This window comes from Benincasa hispida, chromosome 10 (genome assembly GCF_009727055.1).
Source record: "Benincasa hispida cultivar B227 chromosome 10, ASM972705v1, whole genome shotgun sequence".
Taxonomy (NCBI): Eukaryota; Viridiplantae; Streptophyta; class Magnoliopsida; order Cucurbitales; family Cucurbitaceae; genus Benincasa; species Benincasa hispida.
In genome coordinates, this window is record NC_052358.1 from 48,693,282 (window position 1) to 48,720,818 (window position 27,537).

Genomic DNA, 27,537 nt, shown 5'->3' on the forward strand with positions numbered 1-27,537 from the left:
GTGTGTATAGTTTATTTAATGTACACAGAGAAAATTTTTTCACGAAATTTAGAGTGATAAATTATTAGAGGGTTAAAATTGCAACAGTTTTCAAAATTTAAAATTGACATTGCAATAATTATCTAAATTTGAGGTATAATTTGGTAGAATTAAAAGTTTATGATAAAAATTAATACAACTCAACAAGTTTAGGATCAATAATTAATTTTTTTCCTATTATTCAAAATGAGACAAAAAGGTAATACATGAATTTAAAAAATAAATAAGTGTCCTTTTTGTAGAAATAAATTTCCTAATCGTTTGTAATTGACGGCCGCTGTCATTCTTCCCGCTCAATGGACGGTTTAACTTTCAAAAAATCCAATTATTATCATTATTAAACGCGGGGAGGACATGTCCGTCAAATTTAAAAAACAAAAACCTCCCATCGTTAAGACGTTGCCACGTCACCCAATTTCTCCACGTCATCACCCGTTGCGTAAAAACTTAAACACCAAAATTGTTTAAATATAAATAAATTACTAATTAAAAAAATAAATTTGAAGTTTGAAATTATACAAACAGACACTACCGTCGCTCTCTCGTCCTCCGATTACTGGGACCTCTCTCTCTCTAAAAAGTTTCTCTCACATGATGAACTAGAGGAGAGAGAAAGCTTCCATTTCTTTCGTTTTCCCTCACGGATTCAGGTGAGAGCTTCTTGTTGTTGTTATTGTTGTTTGTGATTCTTCTTCTTCTTTCTATTCTATCTTGGATTCTTCTCCGGTCGCCGTACTTACTGCTCGCCGGGACGACTTAATGGCTTCGTCGTCCCGAGCACGGAGTAGTTCGCCGTTTTCGTATCGGAAGTCTTCCAGTCCGTATTCTTCAACTTCTTCGTCCTCTTCGTTTACCAATGGTAAGTTGATTCCGCGGTCATGTTCGACTTCGGCGTCGTCTTACTTCAATTCCGGCGGCGGACTTGGTTCTCGATCCATGACTCCCAATCGAGGCCGTTCTGATTCAATGTACCATAGTCCACATGGTTCTAGTAGTCGTACTCCTGTCGGTTTCGCGTCTGAGGAGTTGATATGTGAACCAGTGGATACATCGAGGTGTGGAGAGAGCATTTCGGTGACGATTCGGTTTCGGCCGTTGAGGTAATGTTAGATCTCAGTGTAGTGAATCAGATCTATGGACTTTATTGGTGGCGGAGTCGTTGTTAGTAATGCGGTGGATTCGTTTGACTTTGAAATTTGTGGTTGTAGCGAGAGGGAGTTTCAGAGAGGCGACGAGATTGCTTGGTACGCGGATGGGGATAAAATTGTGCGGAATGAGTATAATCCAGCAACTGCATATGCATTCGGTATCGTCTCCTGGGCTTCTTAATTTGAAATTAGTAATTACAATGGTCGTTAGTTCTTCACTGTTAATATGAAGGAAGATGCAGATATTTGTGTGCGTGTGTGTTTACTATTTTTATTTATCCGTGAAGTTGATCTCTTGGCGTTTTCTTGTTGCAGACAGGGTTTTTGGGTCTCAGACTTCTACTCCGGAGGTGTATGAAGTAGCAGCCAAGCCTGTCATCAAAGCTGCGATGGAAGGTGTCAATGGTCTGTGACTCTTTCTCTTCAAGCTCACAAATGAAGACATTGAACTTCGTTAATTTTTTTCGTATATAATACTAGATTTCCGACTTCAATCATTATATTATTACTAAGTCCGTGACAATGCAGGAACTGTATTTGCATACGGTGTCACAAGTAGTGGGAAGACACACACTATGCATGTAAGTTCGATCGTTTGACAATCCAATCCTGTCTTTCTTTTTTTTCTTAATGATTTTTTTAAAGAAATTTAAACTTATGAGTTAACGTCCTTGATTTGTGCCTTTTATTCCTGAAATGATAATTATATTTGAATGAGCTAATGACGAGAAGTTAGCAGTATTACTCAATTGGTTCAGTCTAACCAAGTGAATAGTACCAATTACGGGGCACTCTGTGCTGATTCGCTGAATGAATTTTAAGCACTGCTAATGGGTGATAGTGTTCAGATCTCAGTAGTTTGATTTATTCTTTTCTTTGCTTTTACTCTTTAATAACAAAACTAGTTAACAATAACTTAGCCTTTAGTTAAATTGGTAAACGGCCTGGGCTAATTTTATTGGTCATCAACTAAGGGTGTAAGTTTGTTGGGCGTACAAATATGTACAGATCCTTAGGCCATGGATCAGCATCCAGAATCCTGTATCTGCATATTTATTTGTATGCGTGGGGCTTGGTATTGTTTCTCTTTCATTTCTGTTTCTATCACTAATCCATAATTGACAAACTTTGTAGTCATCTCTCTCTCTCTCTCTCTCTCTCTCTCTTTTTAAATATTTATTTATTTTTTCCCTTCCCAAACCTATATTTGTACCTGATGATGTTTGAATAAATTTTGGAGTAAAATATTCTTTTGTCTATTTTGCTATTTTCAGTGTAAATCCCATTAGCTCAGTAATAGCTTTTACAGTTTTACTAACAGTGATAACTTAATCTTGATTCTATTCATCATCCTTATCTTTTCTCGCATTGTAGCTAGCATTTTAACCATATTTCCTGTGCCAAACAGTTGGTGATCGTCTTCTCATTTTTTCTTTGCTTTCCATTTTCATTTGTACAGGGAGATCAGAGTTGTCCAGGTATCATACCATTGGCTATAAGGGACGTGTTCAGTATTATCCAAGATGTAAGGAACTTTTAGGATATAGCACTGTGAAATCTGTTATTACCAGTTACTGGCTGCCTTTTCTGATGTTATTAATTTATTATTCTTGATTTTATCATGTCTATCACTTTTGGTGCCGATACACTTTTTTCTTTGTCTGATGAGGCATTTTCAAGACTTATAGGATTTTCTATGATCCTTTGATGCATGCCAGTGAATTGCATTTCAGCAGCTGTTTACTGTGTAACGTGTTTGCAATTAGCTGCTTTCTTAGGGAGATCTTATCTTTTGTCACAAAAGATCTGATTTGGTTAATGAAATTCATGTGAAATATTCCTTCTGTATGCAGTGCCCTGCAATGTGAATTTTTTTCCTTAATAAAGAAAAATCTAATTATTTCTTTTTAAGAAACAATGTCATTGACAATATGGAATTACAAAAGAGGGGAGAGTCCTGAATCCAAGTTAATTACAAAAGGCCTCATCAATTGGGTATAAGAGAAGAAAAGCTATAGTGTTGAAATAAGAGAATACTTACACCAAGATAAACTAACTAAATCTATTAAGGGAGAGATCTTTATCCTTGAAGACCCTTTGGTTTCTTTCTTAAAAAATCTATCCAAAAACCATAGCAATGCGAGTATTCTTTTATCATCATATAGTCTTGTTTCATCCTTCCATCAGCTGGGGGCCTTCCTATTGTTTTTATTTTTCGAATACGATTAATGTGCTACTTTTTCTTACTTGATGTAACATGCTGTACCTTATTTTCAAGATTTTCATGATCTCATTTCAATACTGGTTTGGTTGATTAAAAATTTCCTAATACTCAGACTCCAGGGCGAGAGTTCTTGCTTCGTGTGTCATATATTGAAATCTACAATGAGGTAATACATCATCTGCACTAAATCCATTTTGTTTGTTTTTCAGTTTCAATCTTTTTTGGAATTAATGGTACATCCTTCTATATTGGAGTTTTGTGGTAACCTCTTTGTAATACAACTTCATTTGAGTGGGTGCTACAAGGATTGAATTTCTTGATACTGGAAATCTAGGATGTTGGAAAATTGTAATCCTATTTGATATTTGTGCAATTTATTCTTCTGAACCAGGTCATAAACGACTTATTAGATCCCACAGGTCAGAATTTGCGTGTTAGAGAAGATGCACAGGTTTGTCCCTAGAGTTTTCTGTTGAAATTTTCTGGCCTTGTGAATGGAATCTTCCATCTTCCACCGTTAACACAAGAATAAATGCATGGATTTTGTTGCAGGGTACTTATGTCGAGGGTATAAAAGAAGAAGTTGTTTTGTCTCCGGGGCATGCACTTTCATTCATTGCTGCTGGAGAAGGTACTTCATATTCACAAGTCCTCATTATTCCCCTTGCATTAATTCTTTTTTACTACTTTTGCATGTTTGACACTGATATTTTGTTTTCTATGATTATCATTATTATGATTGACTTTATTATGGCAGAACATCGTCATGTTGGATCAAATAATTTTAATCTGTTCAGTAGCCGAAGTCATACAATATTTACATTGGTAATATTTCTATCCTTGATAGTTGGTGTTTGGTCCTGTAAAATGATATTACCTAAGCGTGTGATGTGACATATTAGCTTAAATTTATGGGTCTGGGTTTAGTTTTTTTGTCTTGTGAAGGGCCATTTAGTTTTATTGCTTGTTACTATGCCCAGGTTTACTCTGTTTTGGTCTGCATTCTTATAGCATCATTGGATTCATGAGGGATTATTCTATTTACATATTTCAAAATGAACTCATAGTGGTGTGGTAGTACCGAGGTTGGGGGAGGGAGAGGAGAGTGGAAGTTCTGGTACAAATATTGAATGTTTTGTACTTGTATAAAATCCAAGCTTCATTAACTCAATGCTTTTGCTGATAACATTTAAATATATTCCTATGGCATTGGTGTGTGCACAGCAGTTAACTGAATCTAGTTTTCTTCTACAAAAGCTGATATTATTATAGTATATATATATATATATATATACTTAAATATGTCACGATTGCCTCTCTATTCTTTTGTTAGTCTCTGATTCTAGATCAAATATTTCATGGACAGTAAATCATGTTGGGCTGTGTTTCACTATTATACGAACAAGCACTAGTGAAGTTCATGACAATTTTCCTCTGTTATAATGTTAGTTGTTTCAATCCCCACTTCATTCTCTCTTTTTTGTTTGTCTGTTTTCAGATGATCGAAAGTAGTGCTCATGGGGACGAGTATGATGGAGTGATCTTTTCACAGCTTGTGAGATAGAAATATCCTTTATATAGTTATATCAAGTCATGCTGGTGACCATATTTTGTTGCTAATTTCTCCCTTTCTATCATCATTTTCATTAGAATTTGATTGATTTAGCTGGATCTGAGAGCTCAAAGACTGAAACGACTGGGTTACGGAGAAAGGAAGGGTCTTACATAAATAAAAGTCTTTTAACTCTTGGAACTGTAAGTTTTTCTTAGTTATTCTCACCGTTGATGGCATGATATTTGGATTGTATGACGATGCATGGACTTGTGTCTTATATCTTCTTTTATCTTAGAGACTACTATAGTCAGACGTGAATGCTTGGTTGTACATTAGTCTGAATCTGCCTAAAGATATGATATTGGTTTGCTGATCATTTCATGTTCTAACATTAAAATTTCATTTTCTTTAACTTCGAGTTAATTGATTTGATTTGAAGTTCTAGACAATTTCTGCTAATTTCCCTTATGTTGATTTTAGATCAGAATTAATGAAATAACATGAATCAGTGATTACAATGTGAAGGTTATTGGAAAGCTGAGCGAGGGGAAAGCATCCCATGTTCCATATCGAGATTCTAAGCTTACACGTCTTTTGCAATCTTCACTAAGTGGGCGTGGACATGTTTCTGTGAGTATAGTATAAGTTGCAATTATAGCTCTTCTTTGTTGTTGAGGCTGCTCGTGCATAATCCATGTGAATTTTGCCTGTGACATTCTGCTATTTGTTATCTCAGCTTATATGCACTGTTACCCCTGCATCCAGTAACATGGAAGAAACTCACAACACGTTGAAGTTTGCAAACAGGGCAAAACGAGTAGAAATTTATGCTTCACGTAATAAGGTTTGTTGCTAATATTGCAATGTTATGATCTTTATGTGGTTCATATTGGAAAATTATTGCCTATTCTTAAATGTGTTCCAGATTATAGATGAAAAATCTTTGATTAAAAAGTATCAAAGAGAAATCTCTAGCCTGAAACAAGAACTCGATTTGCTGAAGAAGGGCATGCTTGTTGGTGTCAATCATGAAGAGATTATGAACTTAAGGCAACAGGTTTCTTTCCATTGCTCCTACCTCACAAAAAATGTAGACAGGTTTTAAAATTTTTATTCGGGTAGAACCTTCTAATTGTTTGTTATATTTATCCAATAGTTGGAAGAAGGACAAGTGAAAATGCAATCGAGGTTGGAGGAAGAAGAAGAAGCTAAGGTTGCTCTTACGAGTAGAATTCAGAGGCTGACTAAACTCATACTTGTCTCCTCAAAGAATTCAATCCCTTTGAGTGACATTCCCAGCCAGCCAAGGAATCGTTCTCTTGGTGACGACGATGTGAGTTCTCTTCCTGAATTTGACTGTGTAGAAATATTCCTGAAGATTATCGACAATTGACATGATGAACATTACAATTAAATTAGTTGGCATGTCATTTCTGGTGGAGATATTTGAATAATGATTGATAATTTTTTCGACAAATCCGACAACCATCCATATCTTCGAGCAAAACTAAAAAGGAAACATCAATTTACTAATTAGAAAAACACATCACCCTTTACATTTTAAATCGCTCCATAACATTTAATAACTAAAAGTTTACTTTCAGGATTGATTGGCTAGTTCCTTGCTTATTTATTGATATTTCATATTGAATCTTGCCAGAATTTTGACGTCTTGAGAGATGTGTCATTGCCTACTGAGAGTGAAAACCTTAAGGGATCCCCCTCTTCAGTCTCAGAAGTTCAATCGAACCCTTCCTATGATTTCAAACAAAGAAGCTCTTCAAGCAAATGGAATGCGAATGAGGAGCTCTCTTCTGCCAGTAGTACAGTTACTGAATCAAATCAAGTGAGTGATCTTTGATTCAATTGTGTGTAAAAGTATGTATTACTATTTGTCATGAATTCTGTTGAAATCGAGGGGATTCATTATCATGCAGTCTGAAGAAACATTAGGTGGCTTGGGGATGTGATAACTATAATTGGACTCATATAAGAGTTTTTGTCTTTGATTCTTAAACTTTATTTTTTAATATTTTTAATATTTTGGTTAGTTGTTCTTGTTGATGTAAAATCCTGGTCTTGCAATGACTTCGTTTTGGATGGTAGGGTGGGATGACAATGTCAGATCAGATGGATCTTCTGGTTGAGCAAGTTAAGATGCTTTCTGGAGAGATTGCATTTAGTACTAGCACCCTTAAGCGCTTGGTGGAGCAGTCGGTGACTGATCCAGAGAGCTCTAAAACTCAAGTAAATGCCATCCGTGCTTTTCTTGTTTATGTCCATTCTCGTTGGAAACTGTTAAAATATGACATTGTTGCTTCGTCAATTGCTTTCTGCTAATTGATTCACATGCACTTGTATGCCTATCGGTTAGACTCCCTACCCTAACAATTATATTTTACTTAACCGTGGAGATTTGTCTTCTAGTTAGATTACCTACTGTTTTTTTGTTTGTTTGTTTGTTTTTTTTTTTGTTTTTGTTTTTGCTCGGATTCTTTTTAATTTGCTTAAATTATTGTGAGTGAATTTTAACGATATCTTAATCTGTGACCAGTTTATACGTGTTCCAGAGCTGTTGTGCACCATCCTATTTTTGTTCTGCAAGCTTTTGCTTGAGTTGTATTAGAACTAAGCACTAATCGCATTATACCATCTTAATATACTGGTTTTCTTAAATTTAATTAACATTCAGAAAGCTGTTCTATGTATTGCCCAAAGATATCCGATACCTTAATATTGTCTGCTATTGTTAAACTTAAGCATTCGTACTGACTGATACAGATTCAGAGCTTGGAGCATGAGATTCAAGAGAAAAAGAAGCAAATGAGGGTTTTAGAGCAACGAATAACTGAGAGTCGTGAGGCATCAGTTGCCAATGCTTCAGTGGCTGAAATGCAACAGGTGCAATCTCTTTCGTGGTTAACAACATTGGGTTTTAGCTAGTTATTTGTCGATCTTAACCAAATCTTAACTTAGAATTTGTTTGTCATCAGACGGTTACCAGATTGATGGCCCAGTGCAACGAAAAGGGGTTTGAACTGGAGGTGAGTTATTGTATTGTGTTTTTAGCCTTTCTAGGTCAACGAGTTGGCACCCTATGTGTCCACTAGCAGTTGAATAAGCCCATCCATCAAATAATTGTGATGTTGGTTTTGCACTTTCAAGTTAGCAAGCTACTTTGGTGGTGGATTACCATTTAATCTTTATGTTGAACTCTTTGTTCATAATTTAACTGAAGAGTCTTTTGATGAATGATCAGATCAAGTCAGCTGACAACCGAATCCTCCAGGAACAGTTGCAGAACAAGGTTTACCATCTTGTTATAGAATATTCTTTTTTTATACCTGTGTTTCTGCTACCCCTTTGCTCATTCAAGATGTTTATTTCCACCCCGTCCATTTGATGCTCGGAGTTTTTAACTGTACGAACCTGGTTATTTACAGAGTGCAGAGAACAAGGAACTACAAGATAAATTACGTCTCTTGGAGCAGCAGTTGACATCGTTTACTGGTGATCGGTCATCATTGATATTTGAACAGCCCGTACCTGGAGAAAGTGTTGATGAACTGAAAAAGAAAATTCAGTCACAGGTGATTTTAACATGCTTAAATTTGTGTATCCAACTGCAGCAATAACACTTTTTAAGCATACTTGAAATTTATGCCTGAATAGCAGAAGTTCCGTAGGTTGTTTGAACTTATGGGATAAGTCAATGCACTTTTTATTTAAATTTTTTCTTGTACTGTTTTATATGTTGTACATTCTTTCCATCAGGAGATTGAAAACGAGAAATTAAAGCTGGAGCACGTTCAACTTTCAGAGGAAAACAGTGGATTGCGTGTTCAGAATCAGAAATTGGCTGAAGAAGCTTCTTATGCAAAAGAACTAGCCTCTGCTGCTGCTGTTGAGTTAAAAAATTTAGCTGGTGAAGTGACTAAACTCTCAGTGCAGAATGCAAAATTAGAGAAGGAACTGTCATCTGCTCGAGAAATAGTCCACCCTAGAAACATGCAAAATGCAAATGGTGTTAATCGCAAATATAATGAAAGCTTAAGACCTGGGAGGAAAGGGAGGCTGTCTGGGCGTCTTAATGAAAGGGCCGGGGCAATTAACGATGAATTTGATTCTTGGAGTCTTGATTCTGATGATTTAAAATTTGAACTTCAGGCAAGGAAACAACGTGAAGCTGCCCTTGAGGCTGCTTTAGCCGAAAAGGAATTCATAGAAGATCAATACAGGAAAAAGATTGAAGAGGCAAAGAAGAAAGAGGAGGCTCTGGAAAATGATTTGGCTAACATGTGGGTGCTTGTTGCTAAGTTGAAGAAAGAGGGAGGAGGAACTGTGCCGGATTTACCCAGTGACGATAGGCATAATGGTGAAGTAGCAGTAGAATGTTTTGCTGATGATAAAAAATTCAAAACTAGAACTGATTCTAGCATTACGGATAGAGGAATGCTGGATATATTAAAACCAGCAGGAGCGGAAGTACCGAAGGAAGAACCACTGGTTCTCCGCCTCAAGGTATGCAAACTCAGGTCAATTTGGATTAACTAGAAAAAAAAATGTTTTTGAAAAAAGTCAGTTTACTTGACCTTTTTTGATAAAAAAATGTTTAAAACATACTTTGAAAGTCTTGAAATACACTTCAATTTTTTTTCCAAAATGGCTTAAAATTAAACACTTGAAAAGTTAAACCAAATAGACCCTTGGTGATGGAAGCAATTTGAAAATCTATTAACTTGACCAATTTCCTCACGACTTTGTAACTTCTAGGAGAAAATATTGTTAAGATTATATAATATTAAATTTGTTGAAGAAATTGGTACAAAAGGATGAAAGACGGCTTGGAAGAAAGAAACTTTTATTTAGAATGTACAAAGATGGACACTTTTAAATGAATACTTTTTCACTCTCTCAATACACACTCACTTTTCTTTACTCCAAGGTTCAACTCTCTAGCTTTGCTTCTTTCTTCCTTTCTTCGCTTGCTTTACAAATGAGGACGTAACTCTTATCTATAGGTGCAAAATCCTTGGGGCCAAGTATAAGGATCTTTCTAGACCCTTCCTGGATTCTAAAGTGACCTAGATATTTCTACGACTTTATCCTTATCTAAAGGAATTCTCATAATTTCTTAAACATAAAGAAAGCCTAGAATAATTCTAGTTGTTTTTTTAGATATGTATTTACATGAACATAATTCTAGTAATGTCGAATACTTACACTAAGTTAATTGTATGGATACTTCAAGAAGCTTTTAGAGTAGTTAGTGTTACTTTTATTTCAACAAAATTCGCCTTCACCTATCATCTTAAACATTGGGTGATTTAATATGGTATCAGAACAGGAGGTTGTGTTCAAACTTGTTCAAAGTTATTTCCTCTTCTATTTTAAGCCGAAAGGTGGTGCTTCAACAAACATTAACTCTGTTGTTCGGTGGGTTTCAGGCAAAGATGCAGGAGATGAAAGAAAAAGAGCTAAAAAGCATGACAAATGCCGATGTGAATTCCTCCAATACATGTAAAGTATGTTTTGAATCGCCAACTGCAGCAATTCTTCTTCCCTGTCGGCACTTCTGCTGTAAGAACTCTTTTGAAACTTTTTCTTTCGTTTTGCATTTCAATTCTCTAGATCATACAATTAAGCTCTTCCCTTATTGCAGTGTGTAAATCTTGTTCTCTTGCTTGTTCCGAGTGTCCAATCTGCCGTACAAACATTGCGGATCGGCTTTTTGCATTTACTTCTTGATGTGGCATATATACACAACATTATTATCCTCTCGATAAAGGTATGCAATTTCAACTTATCTTACATTTAGGCTCCATTTGGGATTTTGATTGATTTTGGAGTCCGGGAGAAATTTAACTGCTTTTAGTGTTTAGCTAAACCAATTATTAATTAATTCAAAGAAAATTACTTATTCAATTTCGTAGATAGAATCTTGTGAAGGAGACCAGGTCTCCGTTCGGTAAGATTATTTGGTAATCATTTGGTTTTTAGTTATTGTATTTTGAAAATCAAGTCTATTTTCTCTCAATCTCTTATAATTTCCATCTCTCTCAAGTATGAAAGTTGAGTTCTTGGCCAATTCTAAAAACAAAAACAAGTTTTTAAAAATTATTCTTTTTTAGTTTTCAAAACGTGATTTGCTTTTTGAAAACATTGGTAGAAAGTAGAGAACAAAGCAAGAAATTTAGAGGTGGAATGAGTCTTTACAAGCTTAATTTTATAAAACTAAAAATAAAAAGACTAAATGGATACCATGAGAATTGGTTTTTGAAAATTAAGCTTATGATAACTAATAGTTCTTTTATTTTGTTGTCTACTTTTCACCAATGTTTTAAAAAATCAAGCAAAAAAATTCTCTAAAGTTAGTTTTTGTTTTTAAAATTTGACTAATTCAAGTGTTTGTTCGAGGAATGTGAAATACATAGTATGAAATTTAGGAGAAGGCAAACATAAATTTCAAAAATGAAAACTAAAAACAAAATTATTACAAAATGTGGTGGCAGCTTTTGGAATTGACTTCCTAAAAAATCAAAGGGTTCTTTTGGCTAACTTTTCAAATTCATATTTTATTCTATTTTTTCACAAAATAATTATTTTAAAAGTTACAACAATATTAAGCTTTTCAAAATATTTCCTTTCTCACAAGCGTTTGATAACTCGACAAAACTGATAAAAGTATTTAAAGTTCATTTTAGAGGAAGTATCTGAATGTGGAACAAATTTTCTTCCAAAAATGCTCATGTAATGAGCATTTCACTCAAAATTTCCTTTTCAAAAAACACGTAAAGAAAGCTTATTTAATGAATGATATTAATCTTCTGTTGTTTTATTTGGTTTGTTTCAGTTTTCTACGTAGATCTTATGTTTTGTTGTAAAAAAATTTATCGTCTTATTTAGTCTCTTTTCATCATCACAATAAAGAATCTCACTCAAAAAAAAAAAAAAAAAAAAAAAAACGTTTAATTTGACTTGTCTTGATTTAATTACGTGCAGGGATTTGTCTTCAAGCTACCATTTACTAGTTACCATGCAATTCCAGGCAGCAAATTCTTTGATTAATCCGTATGTATCTTCTGAAAGGCAATATGAATATATGATGTTTTTCATACAGTATCTGAAAAATATAAAAATAATATGAGGGAGAGAGAGTGCATAAGCATTACATTACATTCCAAGTTTCAGATGCAATGTTGGTGTTGCTTTCTTTTAGTATGTAGCATAATGCCATGTTGTCTCTGACATATCATTGCAATTGTATAGAAAAGTATTTTTTTTCCTTTTCTAAAAGATATTTGTTTTTCCATTTTTCCTATAGGTAATAATAATATAGTATAAGTATATAGCTTATAATTATCACACAAGGTTAATTGTGCCACTAATTTAGGCAAACTATTGTGACTTTGAGGAGCACAATGTAAATATAGATACCAATCAAATATAATATTAAAATAAATATAATATAATATAATAATAAAATAAATTAAACATAATATAATAATAAAATAAATTAAACATAATATATAGATAAACAAAATAAAATAAATTAGCAAAATGTAAAATAAGAAATTTCTCTAAATTCTTCACTTTCTCTAATTTTCATGGAATTTGTCTAATGTGTGTGTTTTCCAAAACCTACTAAATGAAACTACTTTAAGATAATTTGGCAAGTAGGAGGTGGATTACAGGACACTAATAATGTGTAATGTTGAGACACGTGAATAATACTTCGGGAAATGGGGGCATGACACATGATTAATGGACACTAAGTACGAACATCTATCTATTATCATAATATTTCGAATACTCCTTAGATGCCCATTATTTGTATGAAATATGTCTTGTTAAAATTTTACTAAGAAAAAACCAAATGGGAAAAAATCTTTGTGAATGGAAAAAAGTATATATTTTTAATAATTCCCAATAATTTATACCCCTAAAAAGTATCTTCATGGAAACATCACTCTAGATCTCTAAGTTGTACTAAGATATGGTATTTCAGTTGAAGTATATCTTTCTTCACATCTAGTGAACGAACTTTCATTGATATGTTCAATGGATGTGTTTTGTCCATATAAAATTTTTCATAACTTTTCTTGTATAATTTGATTGATGAACAAATATCCCATTTGCTAAATGCTCAATTTGCAAGCTAAGAAGAAAAATTGTTTTTTTTCGAGATCTCTTCTCAATTTTTTTTTTATGATATTCCATTGCTTTTGAAAGCTCTTCAGAAGTTTCAATTATATTTAAGTAATCAACATATATAGTTATAATAGCAAATCATGATCGTGATTTCTTTATAAAAAGTACATAGACATATTGGATTGTTTTGATATCATTTCTTCAACAAATATCTACTCAGGCGATTGTACCACATTCGTCTTGATTGTATCACTCCATATAGTGATCTCTGTAACTTTATTAAATACAATTCTTGGGAATTTGATTTATATGTTTTAGGTATCTTAAATCATTCTGGGATTCTCATGTAAATATCATATTAAGAGATCCATATAAATATGATGTGACTACATTTATAAGATGCATGTTGAGATTTTCATACACAGCCAGACCAATTAAATATCTTAGTATAATTACATCTATCACCGGAGAATATGTCTCCTTATAATCAATACTAGGTCTTTGTGAGAAACCATGTGCAACTAGTCTTGCTTTATATCTTGTGACCTCATTATTTTCATTTCTTTTCCTCACAAATGCCCATTTGTATCCCACATGTTTGATACATTCTAGTGTTTGGACTACTGATCCAAAAACTGACGTTTTGAAAGTGAGTTTATTTTTTCCTCGATTACTTCTATCCACTGAAGCTAATCTTTTTTATGTCGACATTCTTCAATAGATTTTGGTTCAGAATCCTCATTTCAAATATATCAAGAGCAACATTATACGTAAAAATATTGTCAATAACTATATGAGTTCGGTTCAATCTTTTTCTTGTCATAACATGGTTTATTGAAATCTCATTATTATCTTTAGGTATTTCACCTTACTAGTCATGTTAAGGATTTCTTCATGGGTATTTATATCCTTAACCAAGTCTTCCTGACTATTAGTTATATTTTTTTTTCAAGGATTTCTATCTTTGGAACTCACTGGTCTACCATGCTTCTGGCGTGTTCCAGACTTATCAGTGAAAACTTGCTGTGTTGAGATATCAAATTTCGATGGAACAATTTCAGTTGGTATATGTGATTTAGTTACTTTCTTTGCATCTACAAATACATCTGATAATTGATTTGTTATATTTTGCAAATGAATTATCTTCTGAACTTCAAGTTCACATTGATGGGATCTAGATGAGACAATAAAGATGCATTCCATGTAATTTCTTTTTCTAACTTTTTAATTCTTTTCTCTAATGTTGAAAAATTTGTGTAATTAAAATGACAATCAGCAAATCGTCCAGTAAATACATCACCCGTCAAGGGTTCAAGATATTTAATAATTGATGGGGAATCATATCCAATATATATTTCTAACCTCCTTTGAGGACCCATCTTAGTACGTTGTGGTGGAGCAAGTAGAACATATACTGCACATCCAAAATTTCTTAGATGGGAAATATTTGGCTCATGGCCATAAGCTAATTGTTATGGCGAGTAGTTATGATAAGATACTGGCCTAATGCGTACAAGTGATGCTGCATGAAAAATAGCATGTCCCCATACAGATGTAAGAAGCTTAACTCTTATAAGTAATGGTTTAGCAATTAATTGCAAACGTTTTATGAATGATTTTGCTAAACCATTTTGTATATGAATATGAACTACGGGATATTCAACAGTTATCCCAATTGACATACAATAATTATCAAAAGCTTGAGATGTAAATTCACCAGCATTATCAAGGCGAATTGTCTTAAAGTTGTACTATTAACTTAATTATTTGATCAAGTTATCTTGCAAATGCAAGAATTCGACTTGATAATAAGCACATGTATGACCATCTACTGGATGTGTTTATTAATACCATAAAAGATCTAAATGGTACACTTGGTGGGTTAATAGGTCCACTTACTAAATGATTAAGCTGAACTTTTCAACTTAACTTCATCACATAGGGCTTGCAATCATTTAAGCCTTCTCCTGGTCATCACATACTCTTATCCATCATTGCATCAATTGAACGGCACCATCATCGCATCAATCCACGACAGTCTCGTTCACTAACTTTTAAGCCTCTCGACCAACACTTACTCGCTCGATAACAAATTTAACTTAATTGAACAACACCATTATCGCATCAATCCACGACAGCCTCGTTCACTAACTTTTAAGCCTCTCGCCAACACTTACTTGCTCGGTAACAAACTTAACTTCTTTTATGGCCTTCCGCGTTTATCATGGGCCATATTTAGTCATAATTCCCCTTCTTGAACTTTTGGGCACATAGTTTGATGACTTCATCGCATCAAGCTTTCTATTTTTCTTCTAAGCATTAGTTCCTCTCCATTCCACCCGAGGGCCCAGAAATCCATAGTTGGTATGTTTTTCTACCCTCAAAGTACTAAAGAGCTTAAACTTTTAACACTTACAATATTTTTTCTCATCTTTTAACTTGGCTTTACGCCCAACTTTTCCTTACCTCAAACTCTAAAAAATTCACCAAGTGTTGGCTGCTCATCAATCTACCCAGGAGCATCATTTCCAAACACTTAAGACTTTTCCTTCTTCTTAACATATACATACACATTATACATTACATATAACTTGGCTTACATTTACATTAATATTAATAAACATCTTAAACACATAATTAAGAGAACTTAAATACAATTAACTAGTAAAACAAGTTTAGAGGTTTACACATTACCAGTCAAGGGTTCAAGATATTTGATAATCAATGGGAAATCATATCCAATCTATATTCCTAATCTTCTTTGAGGACTCATCTTAGTACGTTGTGGTGGAGCAATTGGAACATATACTGCATACCCAAAAATTCTCTGATGAAAAATATTTGGCTCGTGACCATAAACTAATTGTAATGGCGAGTACTTATGATAAGATACTGACCTAATACGTACAAGCGATGCTGTATGCAAAATAGCATGTCCCCATACAGATGCAAAAAACTTAGCTCTCATAAGCGATGGTTTAGCAATTAACTGTAATGAATGATTCTGCTAAACCATTTTGTGTATGAACATAAGCTACAAGATATTCAACACTGATCCCAATTGACATACAATAATTATCAAAAGCTTGGGATTTAAATTCACCAGTATTATCAAATTGAATGGTGATGGTCTAACGATTAATTGGCCTTGAGAGCAAGTATCACATGATAATTCATTAGATTGAAGAATCTTTTGGCTCTTCAATGGATGTCCTTTGAATTCTCAATAATTCTTCTCATCATTATAGACCCTGAATGACCTAATCTGTAATGCCAAATTATAAATATGTCTGAATTCATGAACTTCAGGTTTATTGTTGTATATGTTTCAATTACTCGTATATGAATATAACATAATCTAGAAGATAAAGCAAGCAACTCTTTCAATATACGTTTTTCATATGAGACAATAGATATGATATAAAAATACTCCATATTATTCTTTCTATCAGTCTTAATATGATAACCATTGCAACATATATATTTAAAACTAAGTAGATTTCTCTTTGATTGACTACAGAACAATACATTGTCAATTGTAAATTTTGTTCCTCTAGGCAAAATAATATTTTTCTTTTACTAACCCTTCAATTATATTTGTAGAACCTGATGTTGTATTGACTTTTGCTTCCAGCATTGTCAGTTTGGAAAAATATTTTCTACTTGTAAGTATTGTTTATGTAGTTGCACTGTCTGCCAGACATAGATTTTTTTTCTTCTCATTTTTGAGTCACCCAACATATGAAAATGTTCCAGGTTTCTTCATTAAAATAAAATAATTAAAATAAGAAAAACAACATTTGGAATATACAAAGGTTAATATCTACTAAAAGGGAAAAAACATGGAGATGAAAAAAAAAAACATTAAGTCTATATATTTTCAAAATCAAAAGAAACACTTGATGTTCCATTAATTCTGTCGATTTTCTCTTCAGAAGATTCAAAGAAGTCCGCCACATCTAAATTTATCATATGAGATGGGTCAAATATGTCATTAACATGGTATGCAAAATTTGATTCCATATTTTTCTCTTTTTCCTTTAAGGATGCTTGATAGAGATCAACAAAGTGTTTTATTTTCCTTTAGGGACGTGCGACAGGTACGTGACTAATGCCCAGTCATTCCACAACGGAAACATTTATTTTCAACACCTTTTGAACTCTTATCTTGTTGATCTTTTCCTTTGTGATCATCATTTTGTGTGGTTCTTTTGAAATTTGAATGATTAGAATGACTACCACGAAAATAATAACTATTTCTTCCTCTGCCACAGTCATGACCTCAACCATGATCACGACCTTGACCACGATTACAATTAAAATTTATAGTGTTCACTTCAGGGAATGTTGTTGCTCTAGTTAGCTGAGATTCATATTTTTTTAATCAATAACTCGTTATTTCATCCAGCCACGAGATATATCAGATGAGTGAAAAATACTTTGAAAATATTTATCTCGATATTGCTAATGCAGAAGCATATCCAAAATGTAGAAAAATGTCCTCTAACATATTGATTTAAAATTTTGGAGCCTTAAGTGCATCCATTTGCAACGAGCTTTAGGAATAAAAATTGTTCTCTCATGATCACATTTTTATGGCATCCGGTGTATTTTGGCATCAAGCACTAGTGAAAAATAATTATTACCATTAATATGAAATGCTACAAATTCTAATTTTATAATAATTTTCATAGTAACACTATTACAAAATATTATATTTATATTAGAACTTTAATAGATATTAAATATGCAAATTAATGTTAAATCTATTAATTATAACGAAGAGGGGAAAAGTAACATACCTTTAGGACCTACCTTTAGCGAGAAAAACGATAGGAGCTCGTTGAACTTGAGGAGCACAACGGATGAATACCAATAAAATATAATATTAAAATAAATATAATAAAATATAATAATAAAATAAATAATATTAAAATAAATTAAACATAATATAAAATAAAATAAATTAGTAAAATATAAAATAAGAAAATTTTCTAATTCTTCACTTTCTCCAATTTTCATGGAATTTTGCCCAATACGTGTATCTTCCAAAATCCACAAAATGCCACTATTTATAGTTAATTTGACAAGTAGGAGATGAATTACATGGACACCAATAATGTGTAATGTTGAGACACACGAATAACACTTTGGGAAATTAGGGCATGACACATGGTTAATGGGCACTAAACATAAACATCTAATGGACACCTATTATTATAGTATTTATAATATAAGCATATAAATTTAATTGGATAAATAAACTTTTTGGTCCTTGAAGTTTGAAGATCGTATTAATTTAGTAGATTTAAAAATTGGACGATCAAGTAATTTAGTTTGATTTAGTTTCTTCTTAAACATCTACCACTTGCCTCGCCCGTGGTTTGAAAATTTGAAAGACCAACAAATGAAATCAATATTAAGCGAGGAGGAAATAACTTTACAAGGATTTGAACTTAAGACTTCCTACTTTCACACTATGTTAAATTATTAATCAACTCAAAAGTTTGAGTTAATGAGTTAAGGATAAATTTATTATGACTTGAAATCACTCTCATATTAACATGCTAACAATTACTCAAAATTATGTCATTAATTTCGTTAAAATAAATAAAGATAGTAGTTGAAATGATTATTTTTTAAAATTCAAGAATTAAATTTGAAAAAAATTTGCCAACATAAGTATGTAATTTTGACCGAGAGTTAAGAAATTCAAATATTCTATTATGCATAATATTGAACTAAAAAAAATTAAAAGAAAAATTAAGAGTTTTTTTTAATAGAAATTTAAGAGTTAAGAAATCAAGAAAATGAAACCAAAATGAATTTAAATCGACAATTTTTTTATTGGAAAATTCTTATAAATAGAAAAATCTCAAAAAGCATTTACACTTTATAATAAAAAGTTCAAAAAATGCTTTGTATTTTTGGAACTTTTTTCTATAAAGTGTAAATATTTTAAAATATTTTTTTAATATTTAAAAAGACCCCTTAAATGCATTCACTATTGACTAGATGTGCATTAGCCTAGAAAATGTTGGTATTCACTTGGTTAATGATGTTAATTATGTTACACCCCCTCCCAATTTACCCTCTGAATGTAGAATTAAATGTGATTACAACAGTTACCAACCCTTATGTGGCACTTACCGCCTAGCTGACCTGTTTAAGAACCCTGGACATCACAAATGTCATTCAAGAACTAACTTGTGAAACCCGGATTTCCATTTTTCCTACTTAAGCAAGTGATTAAGGGAATTAACTAAGTGGAAGTTAAATCCTATGTTAAAGAGTAGGAAAATTCTAAGGGTTTAAATAAGATTGTTTGGTAGCTTTGAGATAATCCTTAACTAGTGAAAATTTGGTTAAGTATGAATCCAAAAAAGAACTATGCGTTGGAGGCTAAGGAAAAGTATTTGATAATGTGTTGGCCTTGTGTTAAGCGTTGGTGTTGTGCCATGCGTTGGCCATTAGAATTTGAGAGGTTATTTGGGTATTGAAAGAGGCTGCAGTATGGCCGAGAGGAAAGGCTATACGGGGACAAGCATGCGGCAGCTTATGTTTGAGAGGTTAGTAGAGCATGCGGTAGCCTCAAGTTGTGCGGACATAGGCGCAAGGCGCTGGAGATGTGTGCGCGGGTTGATCGTGTATGCGGTGATGCTACATGATGGTATGTGGCGATGCTACACGATAGATGCGGCGATATTACGCGATGTATGCGGCGATGCTATACAATGGTGCTATGCGGCGGCCTTGCTAAACGATGAGCTAGGCGAGGAGACAAGACATGGTGAACGCATGGTGAATTGTCTTTGCATTGCTAAGGCTTGCGGTAATAAAGTTTATGAGGTTGGTTGCGTTGGTCTTGAGCAAGAGACTATGGACGTTGACAAGCAACAAGGACATACAGGCGTTGGTCATAAGGGATGCGTTAGTAAGAGCCTAGGCGATGGTAAGCTATACCATGAGGTGTTGAGTTGAGAACTAGGTTGACCCAAAGGTTGTTATGCGTTGGTGATGTGCTATGTGCCAAGGACATCCGAGGCATGTGGACGCATAGGACAAGGCGTGAGCAAATAGTATGCGGTGGAAGAGGATTGGTCATAATCCTAGTTGAGCACATAGGGAAAAGGTAAGCCATGCGGTAGAAGGCATGCAACCATGGATGAGCCTTGCGAGCATCTAAGCATATGCGACCAAGTTGCGTTAATTAGGGATGGCACAATCGAGGTTGGTAGGTCGCATATGGGAAAAGATGCTAGGCTTCAATGGCTTGAAGGATTTTATGTTGAGGGTAAAAGACATCGTAAGGGCGCAAAGATTGGATGGACGCATGTGCCAATGGGTGGTGTCCGGACATAAGTGTGTTGTGCCAGTCGGATGGACGCATATGGGATTGGATGGACACACTCAAAGTCGTCATCCGGACATATGGCTTGTTGGGAAGAAATCTTAGGCCTTAAGCAATGAGGTGGATGCACAAGAAGACATGGAAATTTGAGGGCTATGTGTTGGCTAAAGGAAGAGGAAGACACCTTGGGTTGCGATGAAGTAAAGATTGCGGTAATAGTGTAAGGAAAAGACACTTAGACATGCGGCCAAGTAGGAGGTGTCGGCCTTAGAGAGATCTTGGATGCCTATAAATAGGGCCAAAGACTTCAGATGAGAACTCAGATTCTCTTAAAAGGAAATTAAGAAGAGTGTATGAAGGCTAATTGGGAGGAGACTATGCGTTGATGAAGGCACGCATGCATTGGTCAAGAAATTCCAAGAGAAGGAGATGCTGTCGGACAGGAAAGTCTGGAAGTAGCTTCAAGTTGGGACGAGGAGTTCTCTCAGAATACTCGTGCATTTGGAGTGATTCTAAAGCCACCTTAAAGCTCTGAGAGTCTATTTTTTAGGGTAGGGCTGCCGGAGAAGAAGCTTTAAGGAATTGGACTGGAGAATGAGGACATGACAGAAGGGTCGAGCTGTCAGGTAAGCTTGAGCGAGCCTTGATTTTTTGAAGATTTCGGCCAAACCACGAGAAGTTCTGAGCTAAGATTTTGAAGTAAGCTTCTGGAGACATTTTAGAGCATATTTTTAGAAGGAAGTAACTCGAGATAAAGTCTAGAACTATGAGTAATCTGAGCTGTAAATTGAATCTGGAATTTAAGGTCCAAAAGAGGAGCCTAGGAAGATCAAGGAACTTCTAAGAGAAAGATTCCTATCCTTACCAAGATAAGTGGTACTTTCCTTTAAGTCTTAAGAATATATTTTAGAGTAAGTTGTATATGCTTATATTATGAATGAGTATCTAGCATGAGAATGAGATTATGTGATCGGGATGGTCAGAGGGTCAATAGACCTAGTTCCTGAGCCCGAAAGTTAACCTCACGGGATGGTCAGGGGACTGAGTGGTCTAGTTCCTGAGCCTGTGGGAGGATCCTCGTATGGGATGGTCAGAGGGCCATCGGGCCTGGCTTCTGAGCCCATGAGTAGGGAGCTATGTGCACATAGGAGACATTGGGAACAAAAGGGAGCGCAAAAGAGTAAGCGTTTATGTTTAGTAACAGTTAACTATCTACCGTGTGTGTGTAGGTAGGTAACAGACTCATTCTAAGTAGTTATCAGTTTAGCTATCTACCGTGTGTGTAGATAGAGTTGAGAACAGTCTCATTCAAGGCTGAGGTTTGAATGTAACCTCGTATTTATGATATGCTTGTTATTTATGAGTTGAATTAGATTTAGATGTTGCTTACCACTCACTGAGCTTTGTGAAGCTCATTCTTTTCTTTCATATTTTTCTTCCCAGATAGCGAAAGGTGAGGAGTTCCAGGGTGCTGCTAAGGTCAAGGTCTGCCATATGCCACAGTCGCACTTCCAGAAGGTTTTAAGAGTGGTTGTTGTAAACTTTGTAACTAAGTCTCGGGGTTGTATAAACTTTACATTGTTGTGAAATAAAATGGGCCTACTTAATCAGTTGTTGTTATCTTCTTGACTTAAAGTTTACTGAGTGTAGTAAAGAGGTTCAGATGACAGTGGATATCACAAAAGGTGGTATCTGTGGTCCCTCACGCCTCTCCTCGGGCTCAAGAGTGCGGGCTCGGGGAGGGGTGTGACATAACTGAACTTCGAACTTTAAGACAACCTTAGGGAACCATTCATAGTAATTTACAATATGTACATATAGAAGTAAGGTTTAGTGGGTCTCACAGACTCAAAACTAGTCCCTAATATGCGACACATGTGTACAAATATTTACAACATAGCCACCTAAATTTTCCTTTAGCTAATTTTTAAGTGGCAGAGTAGCAACACAGTTGACTTCTGGGGAGATAACCGCTACCTAGAAAAGAAAACATTTAAAATGGGGGGAGCTACTAGCTCAGTGAGTGACTAAATTTAAAACATAAATCTCACGCTAAACTAGAAACTGGTAATTGGAAACTAAAAACTAACCAAGCTAACATCTGTGCATATCTTATAAAAACATAATATTTTTGGAACATAGCTGGTCTGATCCTTAGTTGAGAAAGAACCCTTTTGTTTGGTTCCCAACCATAAACCTGGCTTTTACATAAAACTTTTTTTAAACATATCATACCTGAAAACATAACTGAACTGATACTAAGTTGAGAGAGGGAACTCTTTTGTTCAACTCTCATTATAACCTAGGCTAAGGTGTGGGCCCTTCGGGCCCTTCTGCCATCACCTTATCACTGACCTTCATGCAAAGGTGTAGACCCTTTTGCCATCACCTTATCATTGATCTTCATGTGAGGGGGAGNCCCTTCTGCCATCACCTTATCACTGACCTTCATGCAAAGGTGTAGACCCTTTTGCCATCACCTTATCATTGATCTTCATGTGAGGGGGAGACCCTTTTGCTGAGCCCTTCATACGAATCTTCTTTTGAGGAAAAGACCCTTTAGCTCAACACTTTATTCTAAACTTCTTTTATATTTGACATACATGCACATATAGCTAACCTGGATCCTGACATCAAGGATCATGATTAAAACTAAGCTTAGATACCTTCTCTTAGTACTTCAGTATTGAGCTGTTAATTTATCTTAAGAAAATACTTCCATAGAGAGACTTACTAAAACATGGTGTCATAGAAATAGCATTCATGAGAACTTTTTTCCTAACGCATGCTCATAAACATTAAAAACTCATTAACTGAATACATACTTTAAAACTTTACAACCTAGCATGCATCGAGCTCTTCATAACTTTTAAGTAAATAACTTCATTAACAAGGTTACTGAAGTCATGTATCATAACACATAATAACTAACACATGCCTCATATCACCTAATACATTATTACTTTAAACATATGTTAGAAACTCTATTTTTAAAACTAGCATGCGTTAGCATTCTTCCTAAACTTAGTTTGCTTGGAAAACTTGCTTTAGAATAAGCTAGCATGAGAATAAACTTTAACTAAAACATTCAAAACATTTATAAAACGTTTATAGTCAATCACAGCCTTGGTCAATCCTCCTAGGGTTGATTAGCTTTTCCTATTGATGTCAACCCTGAGAACATAACAACGTATTTTAGCTACTAGCTATGGTCTCCCTTTTGAGACTAACTTTCATACTTAAACTCATAATATTTCTCACATAATGACCTTACCTTACAATGCCAACCCTCCTAGGCGTTGAACACCTAGAATAACTTTAGAAGTCAGGCTTGGCTAGGTGGCAACACTAGTGTCAACGCTTGCCCTTCCTTGTCTTTGGCGTCTACTTGCTGTACTCTAACGCCTAGACCTTCCCTTGAGCGTCAATGATACTTATGGTTGCTTACACTGCCCAACGCATAGCCCCAACGCACGTCAAAGCTTTCTTCAGCCCGCATGCATGCGTTCAACCTCGAGCTGCTACCTTGTTCAACTCAAGCAGCTACCTACTTGTTCATATAATTCTAAATTCAACTGACTCGTTTAATAACTTATTTTCCAAAGCTTTTCTCAAGAAACTTCCTTCTACAAAATTGCTAAAAAATGTCTTAAGATGTTTATATCAAAATTTGAGCTCATCGTAGTTTGGTCGGGCTCTTCAAAATTCTAGCACTGGCCCTTGATTACTTGAGAGCTTGACCTTCTTGTACTTTCTTCAAAATTTCAGCAAGTTCTTGATGGTTTCTTCTTTCAGAAGCCCTCCACCATCAACTAGACCTCTTTAGCTTTCAGATGAATTTGTAATCTCTTTAAATGCTCGAGTGGTTTGTCCAAAACAACTTTTTGAATTTAGCTTTCCCTTTCTGTACTTGAATCTACCAGCCATTGATCCTTAATAGGCTGTCACAACAACCACTTAGTGGGCTGACTCCACTAAACCAACACAGTTGGCTGTCCTAAACAGTGTTTAAAGCTGATCATTCATGTAAACTGGATGCTCGATGGCATACTTGATGCTCGATAGCATTTACTCGATGGTAATAATTCGATGATACTCGATGCACGATCCCTCACTCATGCATACTTGATGCACAATCATTTCCTCGCTCATGCATACTCGATGTATGATCCCTCACTCATGCATACTCGATGCACGATCTTTTCCTCTCTCATGCATGGTTATTACTCGATGCTCACCCACCATTTTCATGGCCAACACTTAGCCAAAATTTTCTTCTTGCTAGGCTAACTTAAAAACACCCTAGAGCCAAGTCTCCAATACTTAAGCATTTTCCTTCATTTTCTTATCCTTTACCCATTTCCCAACAATTCCACATTAACTCAAATATTAAACCCCTCATTTTATTAATCTCAACAAATAATATATTTAAGTAGGAAAAGTAGGGTTCGGGTTTTAGAAATTAGGTGGGAGATATATTTGATTATAATTTTATTTCTAACTTTAGAATGATTCTAGGAGACATAATCATCATTGAGGTTGAATTTAAGATTCTTCTTTTATATGTTTGCTAAATTATTGTATTCATCATATCTCAATAGTAACTTATGAAGGATCTCTTAATGAAGAGCATCCATGAGTGCATTCGGATCTTTGAACAATAAAAATACGAAGGGAAAGAGTTCTCATACCAGTTGAAGACCCTCTTTAAGTGATGAACTCTGATGCAGCGGAAGACCTCTAGGGAATCTCTATCGCTCAACAAACAAGTCATCTACAGCAGCACGAACTATTACGAATAAGTGAACAGCAGCAGGGACGACACCACCAAAATGGAGCCCTTGGTATTCTCGGAGTGAGAATACAAAGTGTGGTCTTTGGTGAGTTTGGTAGAGGTTGGAGAAAAAACTAATCGTGTAGACGATAAGTAAGTGGGAAGAAAAGGAAGCTAACGTATAGCTAAATGCTTATCATTTAGAAGAAGCTACACGATTGTGTAGGTTTTACTAAGCGATTGTTTAGTAAATGGTAGGCGATCGTTTAGAAAACACGGCACACTATGCGATCGTTTAGGGACTAGCATGTGATCGTTTAGATGCGAGGTGTGAGATCGTTTAGGCGCTGAGTGACTATCGTATAGGCTTTTGACTATGTGATTGTTTACATTTCCATACCGATGCCAATTTTTCCGAACCTTTTGTAAAATGAAACTAATTTTCATTTTATTCTTCAGTTACCATAACCGAAGCGATTGCTCCCACTAACGCACGTTCGAAAGAAATTTTAGGCCAATTATCATATAATTAACCAATTTAATAATTAAAGAATATAATCATATTATATTCTTACCCTAGTTTGATATCACATATCTACTATAGTAATTTATCCTCTACTTGATATAAATCATATTTATATCTAAATTCCTCCAAAATAATGTATCTCATACATCTAGTCAATTATATCATATATAATTAACCAGTCCAATTATATCATATATAATCGAACTCCTTCTTGTCAATTTGGACATTTCAAACTGACCCAAACACTGATTCTCAACTTTATCCAAGCTACCCAGGAGACCTAATGGACTTGTGGCTCGAAGTTCCAACGGTACGTGAATAGCTGACCAAACTCTTTAGCCACGAGATTCACCATCCATTAACTATCAGGCATTCCACTAAAGACTAACAGTTGAACTTTTCTTACCACATATATATTTTTATGTCCATCGGATATAACCAATCATGAGTACGATGACCCTTCATAGATGCTCGTAAGTACAGCTGGGCCAATTTACCGTTTTGCCCATGTAGTTACATCTCACTCCTTAACTACCACTGATTCCTCTAATGAACAATACAACATAGTCCAATTATGTATGAACACCTTTCGGGCCAAGAGAAGGCGTGTGGCGCCACATCGTTCAAGTCCTAGAATCAGCCCTTAAGGGAGCTATCTATCTACTTACCCCTACTTCGGGGAAGGAGTGAATTCCATCTTGTGTAGCTGAGTTCCCAACTCCCAAATTAGACGAATCCCCATGGTAGGTTTGAATCGACGACTTGGCCATTCACACCCATACAAATCAAAGGACCGCCCTTAATGACAGGAGTTCCCAAATCACTCAGGATTGAGGTCATGTTATCTATGGTCATCCTAGTGAAGTGAAGTCTCTGTCATGAACGGTGTTATATAACGAGACGTTAACACTTCATGGTCATGTCTTATACAAACGCTTTGTATAGAATACTCCCGCTCGCATGTCCCCAACATGAATGATCAGGATCAGACCATTTGTGACAAGTCATAACACTTGCGACCATTCCATAAAGCGGGCTGCATCTGTAGCGTTACCAGGATAAGGTTTCCCTCCTTTATCCATATACTACAGACTATTTTGGTTATCACTCAAGACATGATCCACTTGTATGTCACCGCATACATGCTTAAGTTACGTACAGATAACCAGAGATTTTATGTTTATTGGTTTGTGGTAAAGCAAATAAAACATGCAACTGAGCAAAAAAAAAAAAAGATGTGAAGTAAATATCATATATTTTACAACATAAGCACTTGTACAAACTGTTTATAAACTACAGGACACGAGACTTTAGGGCATCAACCTCAACAACTTACATTAGGCAGGGGCCTCTAGTTCGTCACTCTCTTGGATCTTCGATTTGCACTGATTTCAAGTCTCACATAAGTGGCCAATTTGGGTGCTGGAAGTTCAAGCAATCGCTGAAAGCCTTAGAGCTCTCCTGCCCTCAATCGTGAACTTCCCCACCCATTATAGTTGAATCCAACGCAAAAAGCATTGTGGACCAAATTGACCAAATTATAATAGAACTCACTAAAATCGAAGATCTAGTGCTTTCATTGGGTCCCTCTTTGCTGTCTTTTACGTTTTGCCATAGGGATGGGAATTGTGGTGCTCATTGCATTGCTCGTGTTGCTGGTGGCTTTGAGAACAAGATGGTGGAGTCTTCTGGGTTTTTAATTTTCCTTGTTTGTTGTTGCATGCTTTAATTAGGAAGTTATTGGTACCTGTTTCTACTGGTGTTTGATT

At 35.0% G+C, this 27,537-nt stretch overlaps 1 protein-coding gene across 1 annotated transcript; it reads left to right on the forward strand.

Moving 5' to 3' along the window:
- The first annotated feature begins 560 nt into the window (after positions 1 to 560).
- Positions 561 to 12,234, forward strand: LOC120088308 (kinesin-like protein KIN-7D, mitochondrial). The gene is made up of 25 exons (XM_039045511.1): positions 561 to 1,139; positions 1,248 to 1,345; positions 1,503 to 1,592; positions 1,716 to 1,768; positions 2,647 to 2,712; positions 3,524 to 3,577; positions 3,803 to 3,862; positions 3,964 to 4,042; positions 4,169 to 4,236; positions 4,910 to 4,966; positions 5,062 to 5,166; positions 5,492 to 5,596; positions 5,703 to 5,810; positions 5,892 to 6,023; positions 6,123 to 6,299; positions 6,627 to 6,812; positions 7,073 to 7,213; positions 7,748 to 7,867; positions 7,960 to 8,010; positions 8,226 to 8,273; positions 8,410 to 8,556; positions 8,741 to 9,487; positions 10,414 to 10,546; positions 10,629 to 10,754; positions 11,969 to 12,234. Exons 1-24 carry the CDS (start codon positions 799 to 801, stop codon positions 10,712 to 10,714), a joined length of 3,252 nt encoding a protein of 1,083 aa, XP_038901439.1. The 5' UTR covers positions 561 to 798; the 3' UTR covers positions 10,715 to 10,754; positions 11,969 to 12,234.
- The last annotated feature ends 15,303 nt before the right edge of the window (positions 12,235 to 27,537 follow it).

Bases quoted from the DNA above. Each gene is read 5' to 3' on its own strand.
- LOC120088308 (XM_039045511.1), top strand. From the start codon at position 799: ATGGCTTCGTCGTCCCGAGCACGGAGTAGTTCGCCGTTTTCGTATCGG. The intron at 1,140-1,247 runs GTAATGTTAGAT...TTGTGGTTGTAG, and splicing joins ATTCGGTTTCGGCCGTTGAG to CGAGAGGGAGTTTCAGAGAG. The intron at 1,593-1,715 runs GTCTGTGACTCT...GTGACAATGCAG, and splicing joins TGCGATGGAAGGTGTCAATG to GAACTGTATTTGCATACGGT.